At 43.2% G+C, this 20,921-nt stretch overlaps 1 protein-coding gene across 1 annotated transcript in view; it reads left to right on the forward strand.

Annotated features, from left to right (window-relative positions):
• The window catches only part of cubn (cubilin (intrinsic factor-cobalamin receptor)), a gene marked incomplete in the record, with an annotated part of 148,500 nt that overhangs the window by 26,390 nt on the left and 101,189 nt on the right, over positions 1 to 20,921 (forward strand). Inside the window, 8 exon segments of the mRNA XM_038723011.1 lie at positions 2,962 to 3,057; positions 6,394 to 6,518; positions 8,408 to 8,600; positions 9,049 to 9,167; positions 14,999 to 15,233; positions 15,998 to 16,179; positions 16,607 to 16,769; positions 19,478 to 19,668. Of these exon segments, the coding sequence (XP_038578939.1) occupies positions 2,962 to 3,057; positions 6,394 to 6,518; positions 8,408 to 8,600; positions 9,049 to 9,167; positions 14,999 to 15,233; positions 15,998 to 16,179; positions 16,607 to 16,769; positions 19,478 to 19,668 (1,304 nt within the window).

Below are 20,921 nucleotides of genomic sequence, written 5' to 3' on the forward strand. Positions count from 1 at the left end.
ATCCATCCTGCTATCTATTTTTTGAATGTCCTCCCGAATTACTTTGAGGCTTTCCCCGTTCTCACTGCAAAAATCTCTTAGCTCTTGCAGCACAGTGTCCAAGGTTGCCATTTTTTTACATGAATTCTGCTGCATTAGCTCGTCTGCTTTGCTAGCTTCGTCTGCGGCTAACTTCATCTTCGTTACTAGTCCTGACTGATTTTCGACGCCTTCCAAATTTCCAGTGTTGTTTCCAGTTTTCTTTGCTTTCCCTCTTATCATCATAATCGTCATAATCATACCCCCCTTCCCATAATATCCTAATGACTAACAAGACACAGGCAGGCCGGGAGAGAGCAGGGGAGAACAGAGAGACAGCCAGGCAGAGGGATACTGGAGGGAACAGACATGACACAGGTTACTGAACACATAACAGATCAGAGGAATAAAAATAAACTAATAAAGACACAAGCAGAAAGATCACCAAGCACTACAACCAACAATGAAAACAGACTGAAGAAGGGATTAAGGAGAACACCGAGCAGACAAGGGCAAAATAACACAGAAGTACACAGACCAAAAGTAAACACTAAGACATGAACACCGGACTGGGAACTAAGACATGGAACCAAAACACAGACTAAATAACAGATACAGAAGGACTACAAATAATAAAGTGCTGATATCCTTCTGTATGTTGCATTGCATTTATTTAGCTGATGGGGACAAAATACAGGTGGCAATAACTGAAGATGAAATTATGAATCAAACAGATAAGACAGTTTACTCAAATACCTGTGAATGTAAAGTCACAGTCCAACACATTAATAAAGATTGTGGTGATTTGCAGTTGAAAATTAGTTCAAATTCAAATTGATTCTATTTTACATGCATTTTAAAGACTATCTGTAGATGTTCAAAGACTTTGAAACTCCATTTAGTCCATACCCAATGTTAATCATGTTGCATCCAATCCAATTTGGTTACTGTTTTTGTTAAAATATAACTAGCTGTTACTAAGCCTCTAGTGTCGAGTTTATGCCCTAACTTAGGAGAGAAGTAATTGTTGCACATCTGAATAAAAACTCAGTGTGGCTTTGAATATCTTTATTAAAATCTGCAACATACATAAACAGATCGAAACATTGTTATCAGCATGGTCAGTTCAGACTCACGTTAAGTTACAGAAATGCACTGCCATGTTGAGGCTTCTCATATAACTCATTAACAGTATACCAATAAAGGAAAACATTTGGCACAACTCCTACATTATACTGATTAGTATTGTAGCTCCTGTTTATGACAGCTGCATGTACAGTCATGTTACAGGCTTTACAGACACAATTTCTTATATGTACCACCACAAGGTCTTAGGCGGATGATACATGGACTATTTACATCTACTTACTTGTCTGTGTTCGGTTCATATATTATGTCTGCTTGCAACATACCTGCAACATACACAAATAGATCGGTACATTGTTAAGAGCATCATCTGCACTGTCTTGTTGAGGCTGCTCCCAACATAACTCACTAACAGTATACTCCCTCTTGTGGTAAAAGTGGGATCTAACACTTACTTTTTAACAATGCCCTGCTTGTGTACAAGACACTGGAGCACAATACATAATTAAACAATACCAAAAAGCAAAAGTATCACAAAACAATACATGAAGAAACAAAAAAACAAACACCACTGCTACACTGTAAACAATATGTAAGGGGGTGCCTATGTTATGAACCTAAGAACCCATTAACCTCACATAATACAGAGCTAGTGCAACCCAGTGCAGGTGTGTAGCTGAGCATGGGGCAAAAACAAACACTAGGAAAACACTGATGACAGTCGCATTAATCAACATTCACTCCCTGGTCAAATGACATCGGCAGTGATGCAGGTAGTGTCCTCTGTTTCTGATTAGCGGATGTCTATCAGGCCTCAACGTTACATCCATATGTGTGTAGTAATACTACCATACTAGGTCTGCCGGCTGAGACTTTATAGCTGCACTGTTTTTCAGAGCACATAAACACTGTAAACACACACCTGTCACCTGCCCAGCATGGTGCTATTACCCAGAAACACAGCTTCTACACCTTATCTTTACAATTTTATACACACAGCCCACAGTGGGGTTAATAGCTGCATTTAAAACCTGCATGTACCGACAGTAACGTAACTCATGCATGTCAGCAACAGTTAGCCTAATATAGCTAACTTGCTAATGTTATCATATCTTACCTGCTGTACTGTCTGCTGCTTTCTCGTCAGATGGATAGCATTCCTTTCACTGCTGACTTTGTGTGTGAGGCCACATCGACAGAAATGCTGTACACTTTTAGTTATGGTCTTATAAATGATAGTCCTTCCTCCAGCCCTGCTCACTCCCTCTGCTTGCTTTCATGGCAGTGTGCTGGCAGTCAGAGCTCCCCCTGCAGTCCATAAAGTGCCTCTGCGCCTCAGCGTTTAGTTTTAGACTTTTAGTTTTAGTACTGACCCAATAATCCCTCCATACAGTGTGGGTGTAATGTGTATGTGTGTGTATGTGTGTAGTGGCAGAGGAACACCTGCCACTACACACTAGTACAGTGACGTTCATGTCAGGCACGCGCGCATGCAAAGCTCGGCACAAGACCGGTAAATGGCAGGCGAGCAGAGAGAAAAGGGTCAACAATAAGCATCAGTTTACCTGGAAATGTACAGTGTTACTAACAGTGACTAATAAATAGAGACTGCAGCTCTTAAACTACTTAATTCTAATTTACAACTTTGTGTGTTGTAGACATCATTCTTAAAGGAGAACCTCCTCTTGCTGATAATGATTGTAGGAAGCCTCCCCTGAGCCGTGACTGAATCCTGAGGCCGAGTCCGGCGCAGTGAAAGCAACAAACAGCTAGCCCCCATCTGACCAGTTTAACCAGGAATGAAAATAAACTGCTGTCATCTGCATGATTCTAAAGACAACTCTTGTATTTGTGCAGGTTATGAGGGGAATGGGAGAACATGCACTCAGACCAATATCTGTGCTACCAACAATGGAGGCTGCTACCCATTAGCTACATGCTCCTCCAGTCCAGGTAAAAACAAACATGATTTTATTACTATGTATTCCATAGGGAGTATTATGTGTGGTTAAACTAGTAAAACTAAGTGAAAGATTGTATGAAAATGGCTAGGGAAGTCGGGGAATCAGGAAAGGATAATTTGCTGAAGGGCGGGTAGTGGAACTTTGTGGTTAATTTTGGTTATTTCATTCTTCCCTTGTACATTGTAAAAACTAGTTAAATAGTTATGTTAAAAAGATGACTTTTATGTGTGCTATAGGTAATCAAGGTGAGCTTTGGTCATGTAGAGGACAACAATCCTGTCTACATCGGGGCTCTATGTTTTTTTTATTGAAATCAAGTTGTAGAAACAATATGTCACTTTTGAGCAACAGAAGTCAGCCATGAATCTTCATATTTACTAATTGTTGAACTTTGTGTTTCAACAGAACCATTTTTTGTTAACCTATAGGTGCTCCCACCATCACTTTATTTTGCATTGTAACTGAAAGCAGGTTTACAGCAGGGGCGATTCTAGGATCAGACCTTTAAGCCCTGGATATACTTGCTTTTAACTACGTGTTCACGTACGGAAGTTGGCTGCCGCATGTATCCTGCGTTCCTTTGGATCATAGGTTGTGCACGTCTCCAGAAATTAATGCTACACATCCGCGAGATGCAATTCCGCACATGAACATGGGGGCAGAATGTCGATCTGACAGGCACGTCAGCAGCAATCTACTGTTCCACGCACCAGCTCATGTGGGGGCGGTATGCAGTTAGTTTGCCAACCATTATTAAATGCAAAAGAAGAAGAAGGTCAGCAGCAGACTTAAAAAAGGAGATTTATGGCGGGATGTTTACAATAAAACTCCTGGAGCTAGTCTGCAATTACCAAGATCGTTATGATGTCTCTAAAATCACAACCTGCTGTGTTGCTATGTTTGTTTACAATGTGCAAATGTGGATTGAGGTTTAATCCTCCAGGTATACGCAAAGTATGTAGGCATGTGAACAATGCTGTTTGCGTTGCATTGACGCCTTTCTACGCCTATGCATTGTTAAAAAGCAAGGGCTTTAGGGGTGCTCCGCCCCTAATGAGAATGTAGCATACATAGAATGCCTTGCAAAAGTTGGTGGAGAGTATACAGTGTTGAGCAGTAGTGTGGTTACAAGTAACGCCATAACTAGTTTAACTACATTTCTCGGTAGCTTGGTGGTAGTGTCGCTGTTTTCTGAATCAAACAGCTTTTCAGTAGCAAAGCTCGTTTATTGATCAAGTAGTGCAGTAACATCTAGACACGCTTCATTTAGGATGACGGTGAAATCACGTACCTATGCTTGGGCTGATGTCTGCGACTTTGCTGCAGGTGAATAAAGGCACTTGTGATTGAGTTTACTTTCCATTGTGATATTTATTGTAACACCTCTTATGAGAAGGATCAGGGTCCAGCCTGGCCAACTCTTTATAGTGAGGAGAAAACTTTGATTGGCCTATGTAGCCTATGTGTAAAAACACACACACACACTCTCTCTCTCTCTCTCTCTGCTTTAGGCTTTTTGCCATAAATGTTTAGGTAAACACTGTTGCCAGAGCACAAATTCATGTTTAAACAATAAAAAATTATATAATTAATAAACAATAAAATGACATTATAAAAACTAAAGAAAGAGTAAAAAAACAAAACAAACACAAAGACAAACTCAAAACACAATATACATATGTTACATTGAAAATAAGACTTGGATTTTGACAAGCAGTAGAATTTTTCAAAGGAACAATAACAAACAACAATAAAATAACAAACAATAATGTTAATAATGTGATCATTTTACTTTATACAAACAACAATGGTTCTCAGTTTGTTGCATGAGGAAATACATTTTGCTGCATTGATATGGCAGTAAGTAGGAGAGTTTCTCTGCCTGATTTAGCTCTCTCTCGCGCACACAAATTCACTCTTTGGAGCAGGTTTTTAGTATTTCTTCTTTTGCTACTGTGGAACTGTGTGTGTACATATGTGTGTGTGTACATTTATATATATACATACTGTGTGTATATATAAAAATAATTTCAGTAAATAATAAATGCATTACTAATTTCCTTCTGCGGCTTGGTCCTGCCTCATCTGCGCCTGCCACAGCAACTTTTCCACCAAGAAAGAGGTCGTTTAATTTGATGGGTTTAGCTGCCTTTTGTGCTGACATCTTTTTCTTCTTAATTCTTATTTTTTCTGCAACACACGTTTCTTTTCCTCTTTCTTTCTTTTCACCATAGTTACCTTCTCTGTTGCACTTATCACACAAACCTGGCTGAGTTCAGCCCCGACAAAACGTAGCAAACTGGTGCAAAAGGTTTTGGATTGAAAAATGAGAATCAGTCCAACTTGGTTGTATCCCCCCTCAATATTGAAAGTATTAGTTTGGCCCAGACTGACAGACACCCAAACAGCATTCTGCTGCAGCTGACAGTCAGCCTGCGCAGAGGTGGATCATTAGGGAAAACATTAGAAACATAAATTATTGTATTATTTGTTAGGGGTGCTAAGATGAAATTCAGGAGTACTTCAGCACCCCTAAAAATGGTGCAAAATCGTCCCTGTGTTATCCTGTTCCAGTGGTTCTTAACCTGGGGAATGCTGCTATAGACACAAAAATAGAACAAAACTAGACGGACTATAGTTGTGAATGGAATCAGTGTGGGTGGACACTGTAAATATTTTGCACTGTTCCATAATCCAGTAGGTGGTGGTAATGCCAACCGCTATAAAATGACAAAGAAGAATCAGGCCCCGATCAGAGGGAAAGCGCTTTGTAGGTGGTTGAATTTAGAAAAGAGCAAAACGCTGTGGGTTTTTAATGTTGCTAGGCAACCACCGAATCAGCTGTGCTGTCAGTCTTATCAAAGATTATAGCGCCAGCAATCTGTAATCTTTGGTTTGCCGCTAAGTAATAAGGTCATATTAGCAGAAACTTGATCACAACTCACAGGTCTGTGTCTTTTATTGCTAAAAACTCCGACTGCCAGATAGGTTAAGAACCCCTGTCTAATCTGAATGTAATTAGGCCTACCTGTTACGTTCTGTATGTGTAACATGAAGGGACGTCAAACTTTTATTTTGTTGTATAAATGATAATATGATAAATAACCTACCTTGATACCTGATATAAGGATTAGGGAATGAGTCAACATGTGTAGGAAGTTTGAATAATTATTGAAGGTGTCTATGTTGTGCCACCTGTGTCCAGATATTGCAGAGGTCAGACACAATTATTTATTTCTACAAAAAGTGCAATTTAAGATTGAGATGTGAAATGCCGGACTTAACCTTGTATTCTTCTTCTCCTCACCCAACCCACATCCACAAGGGGCAAACCTTCCTATATGTACCTGCCCTTCAGGCTTTATAGGCAATGGTTATGGACCAACTGGTTGCAGCCAGATCGGCAACATCTGTCAGACTAACAATCCCTGTGTCAATGGACAGTGTGTGGTGAGTGTGTGTGACTATTCAGGCATGGTGGGATGCTGTGTGACCATTATGACAAATATTTTGTATCTAACTTCATCTGCAATTACTCATTTTAAAGGATAAGACTGGTAAAAATATAAAATGTTGACACAAGTAGCATTTTCAGATGTATTTGTGTTAGTGTGGCCAATGTCTGAATCAGTTTTTGAATGCTTGATAAATCTGACCTTGCTTTTGTGTTATGATATTCTCACAAATAGAAAATCAAGAATCAAACCCCTTTGTAACGGCACATTTAAGAATGTCTGACTACTACAGGTGCTGGTCATATAATTAGAATATCATCAAAAAGTTGATTTATTCAGTAATTCCATTCAAAAAGTGAAACTTGTATAATGTATACATTCATTCCACACAGACTGATATATTTCAAGTGTTCATTCCTTTTAATTTTGATGATTATAACTGACAACTAATGAAAACCCCAAATCAGTATCTCAGAAAATTAGAATATTGTACACTCTAATCAGCTAATTAACTCAAAACACCTGCAAAGGCCTTTAAATGGTCTCTCAGTCTAGTTCTGTAGGCTACACAATCATGGGGAAGACTGCTGACTTGACAGCTGTCCAAAAGACGACCATTGACACCTTGCACAAGGAGGGCAAGACACAAAAGGTCATTGCTAAAGAGGCTGGCTGTTCACAGAGCTCTGTGTCCAAGCACATTAATAGAGAGGCGAAGGGAAGGAAAAGATGTGGTAGAAAAAAGTGTACAAGCAATAGGGATAACCGCACCCTGGAGAGGATTGTGAAACAAAAGCCATTCAAAAATGTGGGGGAGATTCACAAAGAGTGGACTGCAGCTGTAGTCAGTGCTTCATGAACCACCACGCACAGACGTATGTAAGACATGGGTTTCAGCTGTGGCATTCCTTGTGTCAAGCCACTCTTGAACAAGACACAGCGTCAGAAGCGTCTCGCCTGGGCAGAAGACAAAAAGGACTGGACTGCTGCTGAGTGGTCTAAAGTTATGTTCTCTGATGAAAGTAAAATTTGCATTTCCTTTGGAAATCATGGTCCCAGAGTCTGGAGGAAGAGAGGAGAGGCACAGAATTCACGTTGCTTGAAGTCCAGTGTAAAGTTTCCACAGTCAGTGATGGTTTGGGGTGCCATGTCATCTGCTGGTGTTGGTCCACTGTGTTTTCTGAGGTCCAAGGTCAATGCAGCCGTCTACCAGGAAGTTTTAGAGCACTTCATGCTTCCTGCTGCTGACCAACTTTATGGAGATGCAGATTTCATTTTCCAACAGGACTTGGCACCTGCACACAGTGCCAAAGCTACCAGTACCTGGTTAAAGGACCATGGTATCCCAGTTCTTAATTGGGCAGCAAACTCGCCTGACCTTAACCCTATAGAAAATCTATGGGGTATTGTGAAGAGGAAGATGCGATACGCCAGACCCAACAATGCAGAAGAGCTGAAGGCCACGATCAGAGCAACCTGGGCTCTCATAACACCTGAGCAGTGCCACAGACTGATCGACTCCATGCCACGCCGCATTGCTGCAGTAATTCAGGCAAAAGGAGCCCCAACTAAGTATTGAGTGCTGTACATGCTCATACTTTTCATGTTTATACTTTTCAGTTGGCCAACATTTCAAAAAATCCTTTTTTTATATTGGTCTTAAGTAATATTCTAATTTTCGGAGATACTCAACTTGAGATTTTCATTAGTTGTCAGTTGTAATCATCACAATTAAATGAAATAAACATTTAAAATATATCAGTCTGTGTGTAATGAATGAATATAATATCCAAGTTTCACTTTGAATGGAATTACTGAAATAAATCAACTTTTTGATGATATTCTAATTATATGACCAGCACCTGTATACTATTGCTATCACAGGCCACCACCTTGACTCCTGGTTACATCTGCAATTGCAACTCTGGCTGGCAAGGAATAAACTGTGACCAGAATATCAATGTTTGCTTGAGCAACCCCTGTCAGAATGGAGGAACCTGCACCTATGGCATTAATGGATTCATGTGTACATGCACTGCCCACTGGACTGGGCAACTGTGCCAGACCCCACAGCAAGGTACTGCCAGCACAAGAATATAAGGAGGGACTGGGAAGATGAAGGGGAAGAAGTAGGCAGGGATGGGGTGAAAGTAAGGGGAAAAACTAAAAGGACAAGATTAAGAGAGAAGAATAGATGTGAAGAGACACAGGGAGGAAGAAGTTAAGGAAAACTTGGGTAACAGACTGAAATATTGTAACTAAATAACATATGGGTAGGGTGCGACAGTGTGCAGGACTTCTGGTTCATTCTAAATTGAGTTTTTTGGTCCTACACGCCTGTAAGGAAGACTAAATGATGTACACAAAGTTGCTGAAGTTTTTACCTATTGTTGGCATATGCTGTATGTCCAATATATACAGGGGAGCACAACCAATAAGAGATAAATGACGCAGGGTGTAAAGACAATGCAAAGTATGTAACAAATGTCTTCAAGTGCTACTGTAGCTGTGTATGTACGTTCCAGAGTGTGGAGGTTATCTGAGTGGCCCTGCTGGTTCCTTCAGTTATCCCAACACCCCAGGTCATGAGGAATACAGTCACCAGGTCAGCTGTGCCTGGGTGATCCGCATTGACCCAAACAAGGTCAGTTGCAGTCTCCCCTTTTTTTCCTGTCATTTGTTTACGTTGACTTTGTAATTTCATTCTATGCAGCTAATGTACAGTTGGCTTTTTTGAGCTTCTCAACTAACATAATACCTTGTATAGGTTGTCGCGATTGAACAACTGTGTGATTGATTGATTGGTTTGATATCGGGGGCAGAGCTAGACTCTCAACACAGTGAGGGCGGAGCTTCATCACGGGGCCCACCTGCTACCAAGTCATTTAAAGCCCCCCTCCAGCCAGTTTTAACTGACGTTTTTGGTTAATGTTCTTTCTCAAACAGAGAATGGGGGTGTGGTTAATAGTCGGACGTAATAAAAAATTACCATGACAATAATTCATGTCATGGTAATTGACATGACTGGCTGGAGTGTTCACTAATGAAATGCTGTGTTAACATCACTACACTGTAAAGTTTAGTACACTTCACTGCCTGGCAGGAGTAGCTATTACTTACCCATGACAGAAGCTAATGTGCGCGTATCAGCTGTTATCAATCATACAGTTGATGGTCCTATCACGCACTGCACACGATAACTCCCACTACGTTTTATGGTGCGCTTACTTTACCGCGAATGTTTGGGTGGTCTATTACTCTGTTAAACTGTATGTAAAGACTTCTGATACCATTTCCGCCGCCGATGCACTGGTAAAATGGCAGATGCATGTTGCAGACTGTATATAAGACGGTGGCAGGTGAAAGTGCGACGCGTTTTCTGTCATCTGTACTCCAACACCGCACGCACAAATGCCATAATGAAAATGAACAGCACACTAAACCAAGAGGAGGAAACAAAAAAATAAAATGAAGACCCTCTGTTAGCTAACTTTCTGCAATAACTATGCTAGCTAACTACACCTGGCTAACTACAACTTAGTTAACTTAGCTAACTAAACTAGAAAGGCAAACCAAATATCAGACACAGAGAGACATGCCTACTGTAAGTTCTAAGTAAATTACATGATAAATTGGTTAACTAGCTCACAGCGATGTTTATCGGTTTGATGCTCTGACTTAACAAGGCATGACAGTACGCCTGCGCAAGCTTTGAGAATGACGTATGACTTATGGAATTACTATAGTCATACGTCAGAACCCCGTTTTAACAACTAAGCAACTTTTGCAACTTTGAGCACAAAAATAAACTATTTGTCAAAAAATATTTGGCAAACTATGTGGGTAATCAATATTGTAAGGAAATATGAAGTATCATAGAAATGTCAATATACACTGGAGGGGGGCTTTCAACCAAGTTTACATGACCCCGGACTCACTCCAAAAGTCCACTGAGTCCGTCTGCTTCACTGCTGCCAGAGCTGATAGCAGCACTAAATGTTTGTGTTCTCATCATAAGCGCTGCAGTGCGTCCCAGAAGTGTCCCAACGTCAAGGAGCACAGAACAAATTAACTAGGCAGGAAGTCAGACACAGAAATGGCAGAGAATTTGGTCAATTTTCAAAATAAAATACCCGGTACAGACTTCCAATCGTATATCAACAATAAACACAGTTGAATCAGACAAAAAAGAAACAATTTAACTATGTAGCCTACATAATCATAAAAGCACAAAAAGCAATCACTAATCACCAAATCAACAAAATCTAAATGTGTTGGCAAAATCTGCCAGGCAAAACACTCTTATTCTGAAATGCTCCCTGTGGTAGTTGCTAGATGCACCCGTTAAGACGAGGAACGAAAGCGAGCCACAGAGAGCTTTGAAGAATGTAGTAGAAGCACAAAAAGGACATATAAAAAAACAAGTCATTAACGTGGGGCAGACTACACGCTCTGCTGCTGAAATTATTCTTGAGAGGCTTCCAGGGGACTTTGATGCTGTAAATAAACCCTTGTGCACACGCTGCCTACGTGTGTCCCTCAGAATTCCCATGATGCATGAGAGTGAAGGGAGTTTTGTTAAAATATGCTAATAAATTTGCCATTTGTTTGAAATACAAATGTTACTTTATGATTTATGTTTATTAAAACATGTCTCCTTAGAATATACAGTTTTTTTGTTGGTAATTGTCATTCCTGTGGTGGTTTACCATTGAAACCATCATTTGATAAGAGCTGCTGAATTTTCCCAGTACAGCAGAGCTGCATGCAGTATTGTTGTTTGTCCGAGTCCACATCAACTGAGCTAAACTTCTTGGCCCACATAGGGGGCCCCCTACCAGCTGTGGCCCTGAGTCGGCCGACCCATGCACCCACGCTATCTCTGCTTTTGCTTGATATCTAAGGAAACATTATTTTTAAATTCCCTAATTCTGTACAGTCATAGGACCATAAAACAAGGCCCAGAAACAATAATTACGTATTTTAACTCCAGATTCTATGAGTATAGGCGCAGCCCTCAAAGGCTATCGCTATTGGGTTTACCCCTACACGCGCATGCGCGGCACTGAGAAAACAGCGTGGGCCTACGTCCGCACCTTGTATTATATACAGTAGTGAGACCTGGCCATCGGCTCCCATAGTGCCTTTTCTTCAGCAGTGAGAACCAAGGTCCAGTGAGGCCCACAGCTTAGAGGTCTGCGCCTATACTCAATACGTAACTATCATTCTATTTCGTATAGAAAAAGCAATAACGCAATTGGGTTAGAGGCGAAGCAGGATGAGTCAACGCCTCACTGGCCCATACAGTGCCACCAAGCACAGACCCACCTGCCCATAGCCAACATAATAAGCCACCCGATCCCCCGCAACCCGCAGCATTGGTGTCGGTGTGCACGCAATTGGCAATGCAGCAAAATGGGAGGGCAGAGACGCGACCCATGCGTAAGGTCGGGGACTGGATGGGGGGCCCCGCAGCTGTGCAGGTGCAGACGAGGTCATGACAGCGTCCGCATCAGCTGAACACAGAGCAGGGTCAGCATGAGCAGTGGCTGCTCCCCCCACCGTCCGGCTGGGAGGAAGCGCACCGCACACTCGCAGACGTCGTCCACCAACATTCCACTGTGCAACGCCACAGAGGAGGAGACGCCTGGAGTGCACCCTGATGCCATCTGGGGGAGATACACATACATAGTGAGACAGGAGCTACGCCGAGAGGGGAAGCCCCTTGGACTGTTCCCTTTAGTGCACAAACAGGCGCTGCGAACGGCGCCAGGCGGCCATGCGCACCACGTAGCAGGACAGCGCGCACACCGGACTGAGGAGTTGAGAAGTAGCTTCGTCCTCATGCAGTGAAGCCACTCTGCTGCCCCTGCTGCCGTCGCGGGTGGGGAACACCCATCTGCGACCCATGGGGGGGGGGGCTGCGTGAGCCACCGGTCAGGAGAGTCCCGCTCCTAGCGGGAGGAAGAAGGATTTTGGCCACCGTGATACGTTGCCAGGCAGGAGGGAGGGCCTCTCTGTGTGGTGCTCATGTGTGATCGGTCAATCTGGCAGCGAGGCGTGGCCACCGAAGGGGACGAGCTGAGACCTGCCTCAGTGGGGCTGGCCGTGCAATGCCGTGACAGCCCTCCACACACCGTTGGGTTGGAGCACCCTCCTGTGTGCGACTCCCAGAGAGGGGAGGGGAATGGGGGGAAATGCCGGGGTGTCCACAGGAGGTGGCATAGCTGCACTTGTGGGCTAATAACCCCATCGCTGCCCTGGCGAGGGGAGGGAGGCGGGGGTTGGAAACAGGAAAAATGAACTGTTTGTGACATCGGAGCCTGGCTGCATGAAGGCTGTCCAGCCAGCTGCAGCTGGTCCATTCAGTGTGGGGGAAATGTGTTTAACGGCAGTCGCTGACTCAAGTGAGGCAGCAGCGGGCCGAGGACCATGCTAATTAGGGCTCTCTTTGTGTTCAAAAACATTTTGTTCAAAATATTTTCTCTCAACAGAGAAAGTGCTTGTAGAACATGAACAAGGAACATACAATTCCCCCCCAAAATGTCACTCCTCAGGTCAACCATAGCGCTGGCGGTCCTTCTTCCAGTGGCGGTAGTCCCGCCGGCAAGCCAGTGAGTGGGGTGGAAGGGAGGAAGACTGGGCCCAGCCAACGTGCTGCCTGATGCTCTCCGCCTCCTCGGCCGTGAATCTCATGGTGTCCGCCAAGCTGGTCTGGGTTCAACCAGATTGATGGCCTCAGGGATAGCAGACTGCAGAAGCCACAGGATTCAGTGAATTTGGGCCTGCCAAACACCGGGCAGTGGTGACAGCTGAAGTGGTGCACTCCGTAGGCTGCGTGTTGCCGCCTTTGCTGATCTCTTCCTTTTCCTCCTCTGTCATGGTGGTGGAGTTCGCCACCCGCTTGGTGAAGGAGCAAGCGATCAGTGTTGTGTTGTTGGTGGAGGCTGAATTCTGGAAAGTGCATTGGTGGGATTTATCTGCAAGACAGGCCACCTACTGTGCTCCAGGGGAAGCCAGGAGAGGGCACCGTCCAGCCGCAACCGTCCACTGTAAAATGTGGTGAGGTTGGGCTCCAGCAGGGGACTTGGGGGAACCCCCAGTCAGAGAAGCCCTCCACCTTGGTGATCGGGACGTAGGTGGAGAAGGGAGCCCACAGAACCTTCGGGTCCATGGCATCACTCTTCTGGTACTGCCGGATGGGAGAAAAATAGGCCAGACCGGATCCCGCTTACCTGGCTGATTGAGAGCGAGACCGCCGGCCAATTCGTCCAGAGGAAAGAACTCTTGGGCCGGAGGAACAACCAGGTGTCAGTGGGCGGCAGCTCTCTGGATGATGGAGGGAAGCTCTCTGACAAGGCCGAGGATGGATGGCAGGGAGGTGGCGGCCGATAGAGAGCGCTACCTCGAGGCTGGGGTCGCACACCTTGCGGCCAGCAATCGCCGGGGGCTGGCGCAGGGAAAGCAGGGAGCCGCTGGGAGATCCGTGAATAGAAGAAGCAGAAACAGAGTCCTGTTCTTCCAGTTACAGCAGGTCCAGGGCTTTGTCCAGGGGGTGGGTGGGCCTCCACACCTCCTCCTCCTGAACGGTGCTCATCGGGGGTAAGAAGGGCACAGAACGGTGAGTGCGAGCTGAGTGCTCGGCCGGTGTGCTCAAGAGATCTTGGAGATCCCCTGGCATGATGTAGCCCGTGTGGCAGATGCCGCACACCCGTACGGATGAAGCAGAGTCTCGCCCTGATCCAATCAGCTTGCTAGAAGACATCGTCACTTCAAAATCTTCTGCTCTTTAGACAGTATTCTTGCTCTTTAGACAGCTCAGTGCTGACGAAAAATGGGAGCCGATGGCCAGGTCTCACCGTTGTGTATATATACAAGGTGCAGACGTAGGAGAGGCCCATGCTGTAGGTGGGCGTAGACAAGCTTTTCTCAGTGCCCCACATGTGCACGTAGGGGTAAACCCAATAGCGATAGCCTTAGAGGGTGAAGCCTATGTGAAATAGAACGTTGTCTGCTTGGCTCATGATGTAAGCATTGCTGGGATCACTTTACTTTTTCTAATAACACAGTACTAAAAGCAATTGATTTTGTGCAATTACAATATATATGATGGCCCCAGAAACCAGTGATATGTTAAACAAGTGAATGTTTTCTCATTGAGCAATCAGGGAGCAACATCATCAACCCACTACAGTCTTGTTTCTGGTCAGCAGATGATCCTGGCCTTTTAGTATTTGTGTGCTGGGCAGGTATTGTACATGTTGTCATTTAATTAAAGCTTGCTGTTGAAAGGGGTTGCTGAGAGAGCTCAGACCAACTGAACTTCAGAGAGCAGATCTTTGTGCTCGCGTCTCAAAACAATGAGCTATAAGAGAAAGAGAGAAATGGGCATTGTTAGCATTAGTGGATGTGATTATGTTTCAAATGTAGCAGACTGATAGAAATCCATTGAATTCTGTGTGTTCTTTTCTTTAGATTCTGCGTACTACATTTCCCTTCTTTAATCTGGAGAGTAGCACCAACTGCAACTTTGACTTCCTTCAGATCCATGATGGGGACAGCGCCTCTGCTCACATAATCGGAAAATACTGTGGCCAAAATAACCCACAGGAGCTCTACAGCTCCCACAATTCCCTGTATTTCTGGTTTCGCTCAGACCACTCTGTCAGTGGTGGTGGCTTCACAGTTGCTTGGCAGTCTCAGGACCCAGGTAAGGGTGTCACATCTGTTGTAGGTTTAGTTGAACCTATGAACCCCGCCATTGGAACAGGAGAGTGTGTGCATTTATAACATCGGAAACTGTGCCATCAAGGATACTAACAAGTGGCATGTAACAACTAGTTGTGTTGAGTGGTTAACAGCTTTCTGGTTTTATGCAAACAAATAATTAAAAGGTGTGACTACAACATCCACCATCAGACAAAGACACAAACGATAAAGCCTGTCTGGCTGGTTAGTGACAGTTTCTCTCTGGTTTGATTGATGCCAAAGAAGGTGGAGGGGGAAGAACCCCACTAAAGAACAAGATAATGTAGAAATGCAGGATCAAGACCTGGGGCAGTCAACAGGATTGTGATAACATGGGAAATGTGGGATGAACAGTGACATGTTTGATCAAACACAGTGGTAATGAAGTCATATACAAGTTTATTTGAGTGATTAACAGATGGGTTCATGCAAATAATTGGGGGTGGGGGTTGCCACAACACAAAACAAATCCAAAAAGGAAAAAAATTAACCTCTCTACAAACAACCTACACCTCTCTCTAAAAAGAATCTTCATCTACTTTACTTCATTATTTCAGTGCAGCAACAGAGATGTGATACTCTGTTTCAGTCATTCAATAATTAGCATTGGTTCATTGCAACCTTTACCTTCATAAATTAATAGTAAAGAATGAGTGACAAATGTACGAAAAAATATGATTAGTATTAATAGTTCTTTGGCTTTAACCACTGTCCTTCTCATGTCAGTTTGTGGAGGTGAACTTACTGCCTCCTATGGCAATATTAACTCACCTGGTTACCCTGGAAACTACCCACCTAACCGGGACTGCTACTGGACAGTGACAGTGGAGCCCAGCTTGCTCATTACCTTTGCATTCGGGACTCTCGGTCTGGAGAATCACCCTGACTGCAACCATGACTTCCTAGAAGTGAGAAATACTGCTATATCCCAGTATGTTTTTCATTAGGTAAATCAATCACAGAGAGCTAAACAGAATCAGCAAGTCAACTTACCCCACCAGATTGTTGGGTCTATAAAACCCCATTTGAGTTTAAAGGTATGGTTTTGATGTGTCAGCTAAAACTCTGATCTTTTAACTACATCCCCTTGCTCAAACCCAACATTTGCTTACCTTGTTAACTAAACAGGGGAGCTGGTTTAATGTTGAATCCAAAGTGCTGTGACACTGGCACGGTTGTTTCTTATGTTTGCTATTTTGTCAGGCTTGTGCCTGTCTGCCACTACTGATACCACCCCGTGCAACAACCCTATAATATAGAGCATCCTTATAACTAATATTAATGATATTAGTAATTGTTCATCTATTGATTGTCTTGTGTGGCCAAATGTTGTAGATCCGGGATGGTCTTCTACCTGAAGACCCAGTTCTGGGGAAGTACTGTAGTACTGCATCACCTGCCCCCCTGCAAACCACAGGTCCAACTGCATGGGTCCACTTCCACTCTGACTTTAGTGTCTCTGACCGAGGCTTCCACATTACATACACAACATCACCAAGTAAGATACTCTGCACACACCATGTCACAATGTAATCCATTATACTGTCTGACATGACATTTCTTTGAAGATTATTCTTGACTTGGGAAGCATTTAACATAACAGTACATCTATAGGTTTTGAGCCAGTGGTCTTGCCATCATCTCCTTAAAGAAATTTCATCAAGTGCTGTTGCCCACATATTATTTTTATGCAGACACTGGGTTTTAAAACATTTCAGCAATGTTTTGTCAAGCAGAGAAAATGGTTCAAATAATTAATTAGTCATCTAAGCATTAGTTTGACCAGCGTAGAGAGGAACACTTCCCAATGTCTGTGTTAAATAGTTGAAAGACTATGTAGTGGACCTAAATTTATTAGTTATGCATTTTAATAAATTTATGAGAATTGATACCCAATTATGAATTATTATTCATAAAATCAGAATTTCCTCGTAAAGGGCACCACCGGAGTTGTTATAATCCTAGAGTCTCCGGACCTCTAGGTAGTTTTGAATAATTATACAATTATTACTAGTGATCAGTTAGTTAATAATCGCTCAATTATCTTAAATCAGTCAGTCAGTCAGTCTCATATCTAAAGGGTAAATTCTCTTGGCAGGAACTATAAATAGGCAACACACACAGCTCTTGATTATATTACAGTGAATTTATTCTCTAACTAAGATGGTTGGATACAGGGAACATAAACATTTGCTGAACAATGAGCCTGGAGGTTCGATTGTGGGAAGCATTCGACTCATACGGCATAGAAGAACTAATGAAAGTAAACTAATGCTATAGTTGAGGAGTTAAAATGGACATCTGATCACAGAACGTGTGTTAAGTCTTACTGCTTGTCGACAGCCTGCTTTTGGCCTGTTGCACGGGTCCCACGCTAGCTGCCGATCCTGGCTTTTTGCTAGGGATTCTCCGGGGTTCTCCGTGTCTGATTGAAAACGCCTCCTCCGTCTGGCAATTCGGCTGTTTACTGGTTTCCTTGGTTGTAGCTGGCGAGACCACGTGGCTTGGTCTGACCTCGGTGAAGTTGGCTCGACGAAAAAGCTTAAAATGGAACTTGGTCGTTCCTGAATTAGTCCAGTGTAACTTAACGGAACTCATAACTTTAACAAACAAAAGAAATAAAGAAAATAAAACAAACTGATGGCAGATCGATGTCTCGGCACTTCAGGTGTGTAGCTTCAGGCGAACAAAGGCCTGTTGGTTTCGCTGGCCGAGTCTGGGCGTGTGGCCTGGCGAGGCACGCTGCGCGTGCCGAAGCATCCAGAGGGCAGAGTGGAAGAGCGAGAGAGGGAAGAGACTAAGAGTCTAGCGAGCAGGTCGCGTGTCGCTCTTTTGTTGCCTGGGGCGTGGTTCCCCAGGGGGCGTCTCAGGTTTCCCCAGGAACTGCCTTTCTAAACTTAATGTTTAAAGAAAAGAAATCTATTTGCACGTATTATAATCAAATATTTTCCACAATCGAACCTAAATGGTTGAACGGTTGTACTGTTCTAGCATTTGGTAACAGGAAACAATTGTCACATTATTGGTCAGTATTTTTACACATTTAACCGCATTTCCGACGAGGGCATGTAATACTTATTTCGTCCACTTGGGGGAGCTCAGGTTACATGAGGAAAGCTTGGATTAAATCAAAGATCGTCTCTCCTTAGGAACCGGGGAATATTGTTGATTCATCCTTAAATTCAAGCTGGCGATTAAGAGTATAGTAAAACATTCCTTTGTCATCATTTAAAAAGGGATTTTGTAAGAAAGTATTATGAACAAGCATTGATTACATCAGATGAAGGAGTGTCTTGCTGAAAATAAAAACACTGCACAAGTAACTTCTTTTCAGCACTAATATCAACAGATAGCAACAACAGTTAACATAACTACTCAAATAGAGGCAAACATATTCAGGTAACTAAAGATTTAATTAAATTTAATTAGATGCTTTGAGTCTTTTGGAGACTGCAGTCCTTTGTCATCCAAAGTTCAGTGTCTGGAACATGTCACACTTAGGTGAGACAAGGAGTATCCTTTTGATGTGGTAATAAAACAAAGAATAAGGTCAGTTTCCACGGAAACGTGTGTGGTGGGGTAAGTTTTGATAGGCTGTTCAGGGAGATGCCAATGGCTGGCTCGTGTCCCTTTGTCAGTTTAACAGTCAGGCCCCGCGTTATCAGCTTCGGAATCAAAATGGTGCCAGTTTTATGGTCGGGATAGCACTTAGAGAAAGCAACTTTGACCCCTCCCCATCTTCTCTGGGGAGGAGAAAGGAATTTAGGGTAGCTCCACATTTATTCCATGAAAAATGCACAAATCCACACTGTTGTTCACTACAACTATTACATGGGAAACATGTACATTTAGCAGGTTTTTCACCATAACAAGTCCAAGAGAATGGATATTTGTGTGCAGAGTGAATTTAAGAATAACTCGATACAAAAGGTTTGACATTCTGTTGTTGGGATTTGTTACCTATAATTTTGTGTAACTTCAAATGCCTTGCAAAGTACATTACATGTAGATATGGAATTTAGTTTAGAAGTAGTTTCCTGTTTCTTTAAATACTTCAATTAAAGTGTCAGTGCCTTGCTCTTGGAATGAAACCCAGAAGAGCAGGAAGTTGATCTCCCATAATTGTCAGTGTAAGTGTCTTGTTTTATGTAATGAGCTGCAGAGGTAGAATTAGATCTCCTCACCCTGGTGTGTGTTGTGCCTTAGGTGACCCTGGTTGTGGTGGGACCTTCACCGACAGTGAGGGCATCTTCATCTCCCCCAACTGGCCCAACAACTATGCCCACGACCGGCAGTGCATCTATTTGATCAGGTTACCAGTGGGTGAGAAGGTGGCCCTCAACTTTACTCACATGAATCTGGAGAGTCACAACAGCTGCTCTTTTGACTATGTGGAGGTAGGACTCACAAACATACAGTATGTCCTAAAATGGGCTTTAATAACTTATGATTACTACAACCCCATCTCTTACAAAACACAAATAGAATCAGAAGAATCAGAATCAGAAGGAGCTTTATTGCCAAGTAGTGTTTTACACATACGAGGAATTTGCTGTGGTGATAAGGTGCTACACGTAGACAAACATACAGTCGACATAAATAAATATAGAAATATAGAAATATGGAATAGAAGAACAACGTTGCAGATATATACATGTGCATTATTCTGGGTCTGTGTCGTGCAGAGGTAACTCAACGGAAAAGAATATTGTGTACATATAACTATACAACAACAAAGATCAACAATCAACAACAAATATGTGCAACATGCCAGGTCTGTGCACGACACGAGATGACACAACAACAGTATTTACAACAGTATTTACATGTGCAGAGACATTTGTATCATTTGTATCACTTGTTAATGAGGCTAGTTGCAGATGGGAAGAAACTGTTTTTGTGGCGAGAGGTTTTGGTCCTGATGGACCACAGCCTCCTGCCAGAGGGGAGAGTCTGAAACAGTTTGTGTCCGGGGTGGGAGGAGTCAGCTGCAATCTTTCCTGCTCACCTCAGAGTCCTCGAGGAGTACAGGTCCAGAAGAGAAGGAAGTTTGCAGCCAATCACCTTCTCTGCAGAGCGAATGATACGCTGCAGCCTGCCCTTGTCCCTGGCAGTGGCAGCAGCAATAGACACCACTAATTTGCTTTGTTAAATACTTTTTTAAACCATACATTCACTGGCAATATTTTTCCAGTCCCACCTGTTTATGCCACCAAACCCCATGGTTACTGTCAAAGAAGATGTTAACTTTGTTTAAATATTAAAGTCTACACATGGACTGCAACACATCTCGTGCTTCAGGTCAACAGTGACTTCAGTATTTTATCAAGACCAACATTTTTCCATAATTCTAAAGAAGAAAGAAATTGTGGCTGCAGTCTCTGTGGCAGAGAGCAGTTTAGACAGCGGGAAAATGAACAGCCATGGAAAATATGTCTACAATTGTCAAAATGACTGTGTTACCTTCTGAGGGGGGGAAGGCCTGTAAAGAAGTCCACCGCTATGTGCAACCATGGTCAGATGGGGATAGGAAGAGGGCATAATGGAACCGCTACGGGCTGGTGCACAGCCTTGCTGTCGGCGCAGACAGAGCACGCAGAGACGAAGGCTTGGGTATCAGGAGACATGGAGGGCCACCAGAACTTTTGCC

The sequence above is a fragment of the Micropterus salmoides genome, unplaced genomic scaffold (genome assembly GCF_014851395.1).
Source record: "Micropterus salmoides isolate LMB-PRFRI ecotype aquatic unplaced genomic scaffold, ASM1485139v1 Ms_hic_scaffold_1, whole genome shotgun sequence".
Taxonomy (NCBI): Eukaryota; Metazoa; Chordata; class Actinopteri; order Centrarchiformes; family Centrarchidae; genus Micropterus; species Micropterus salmoides.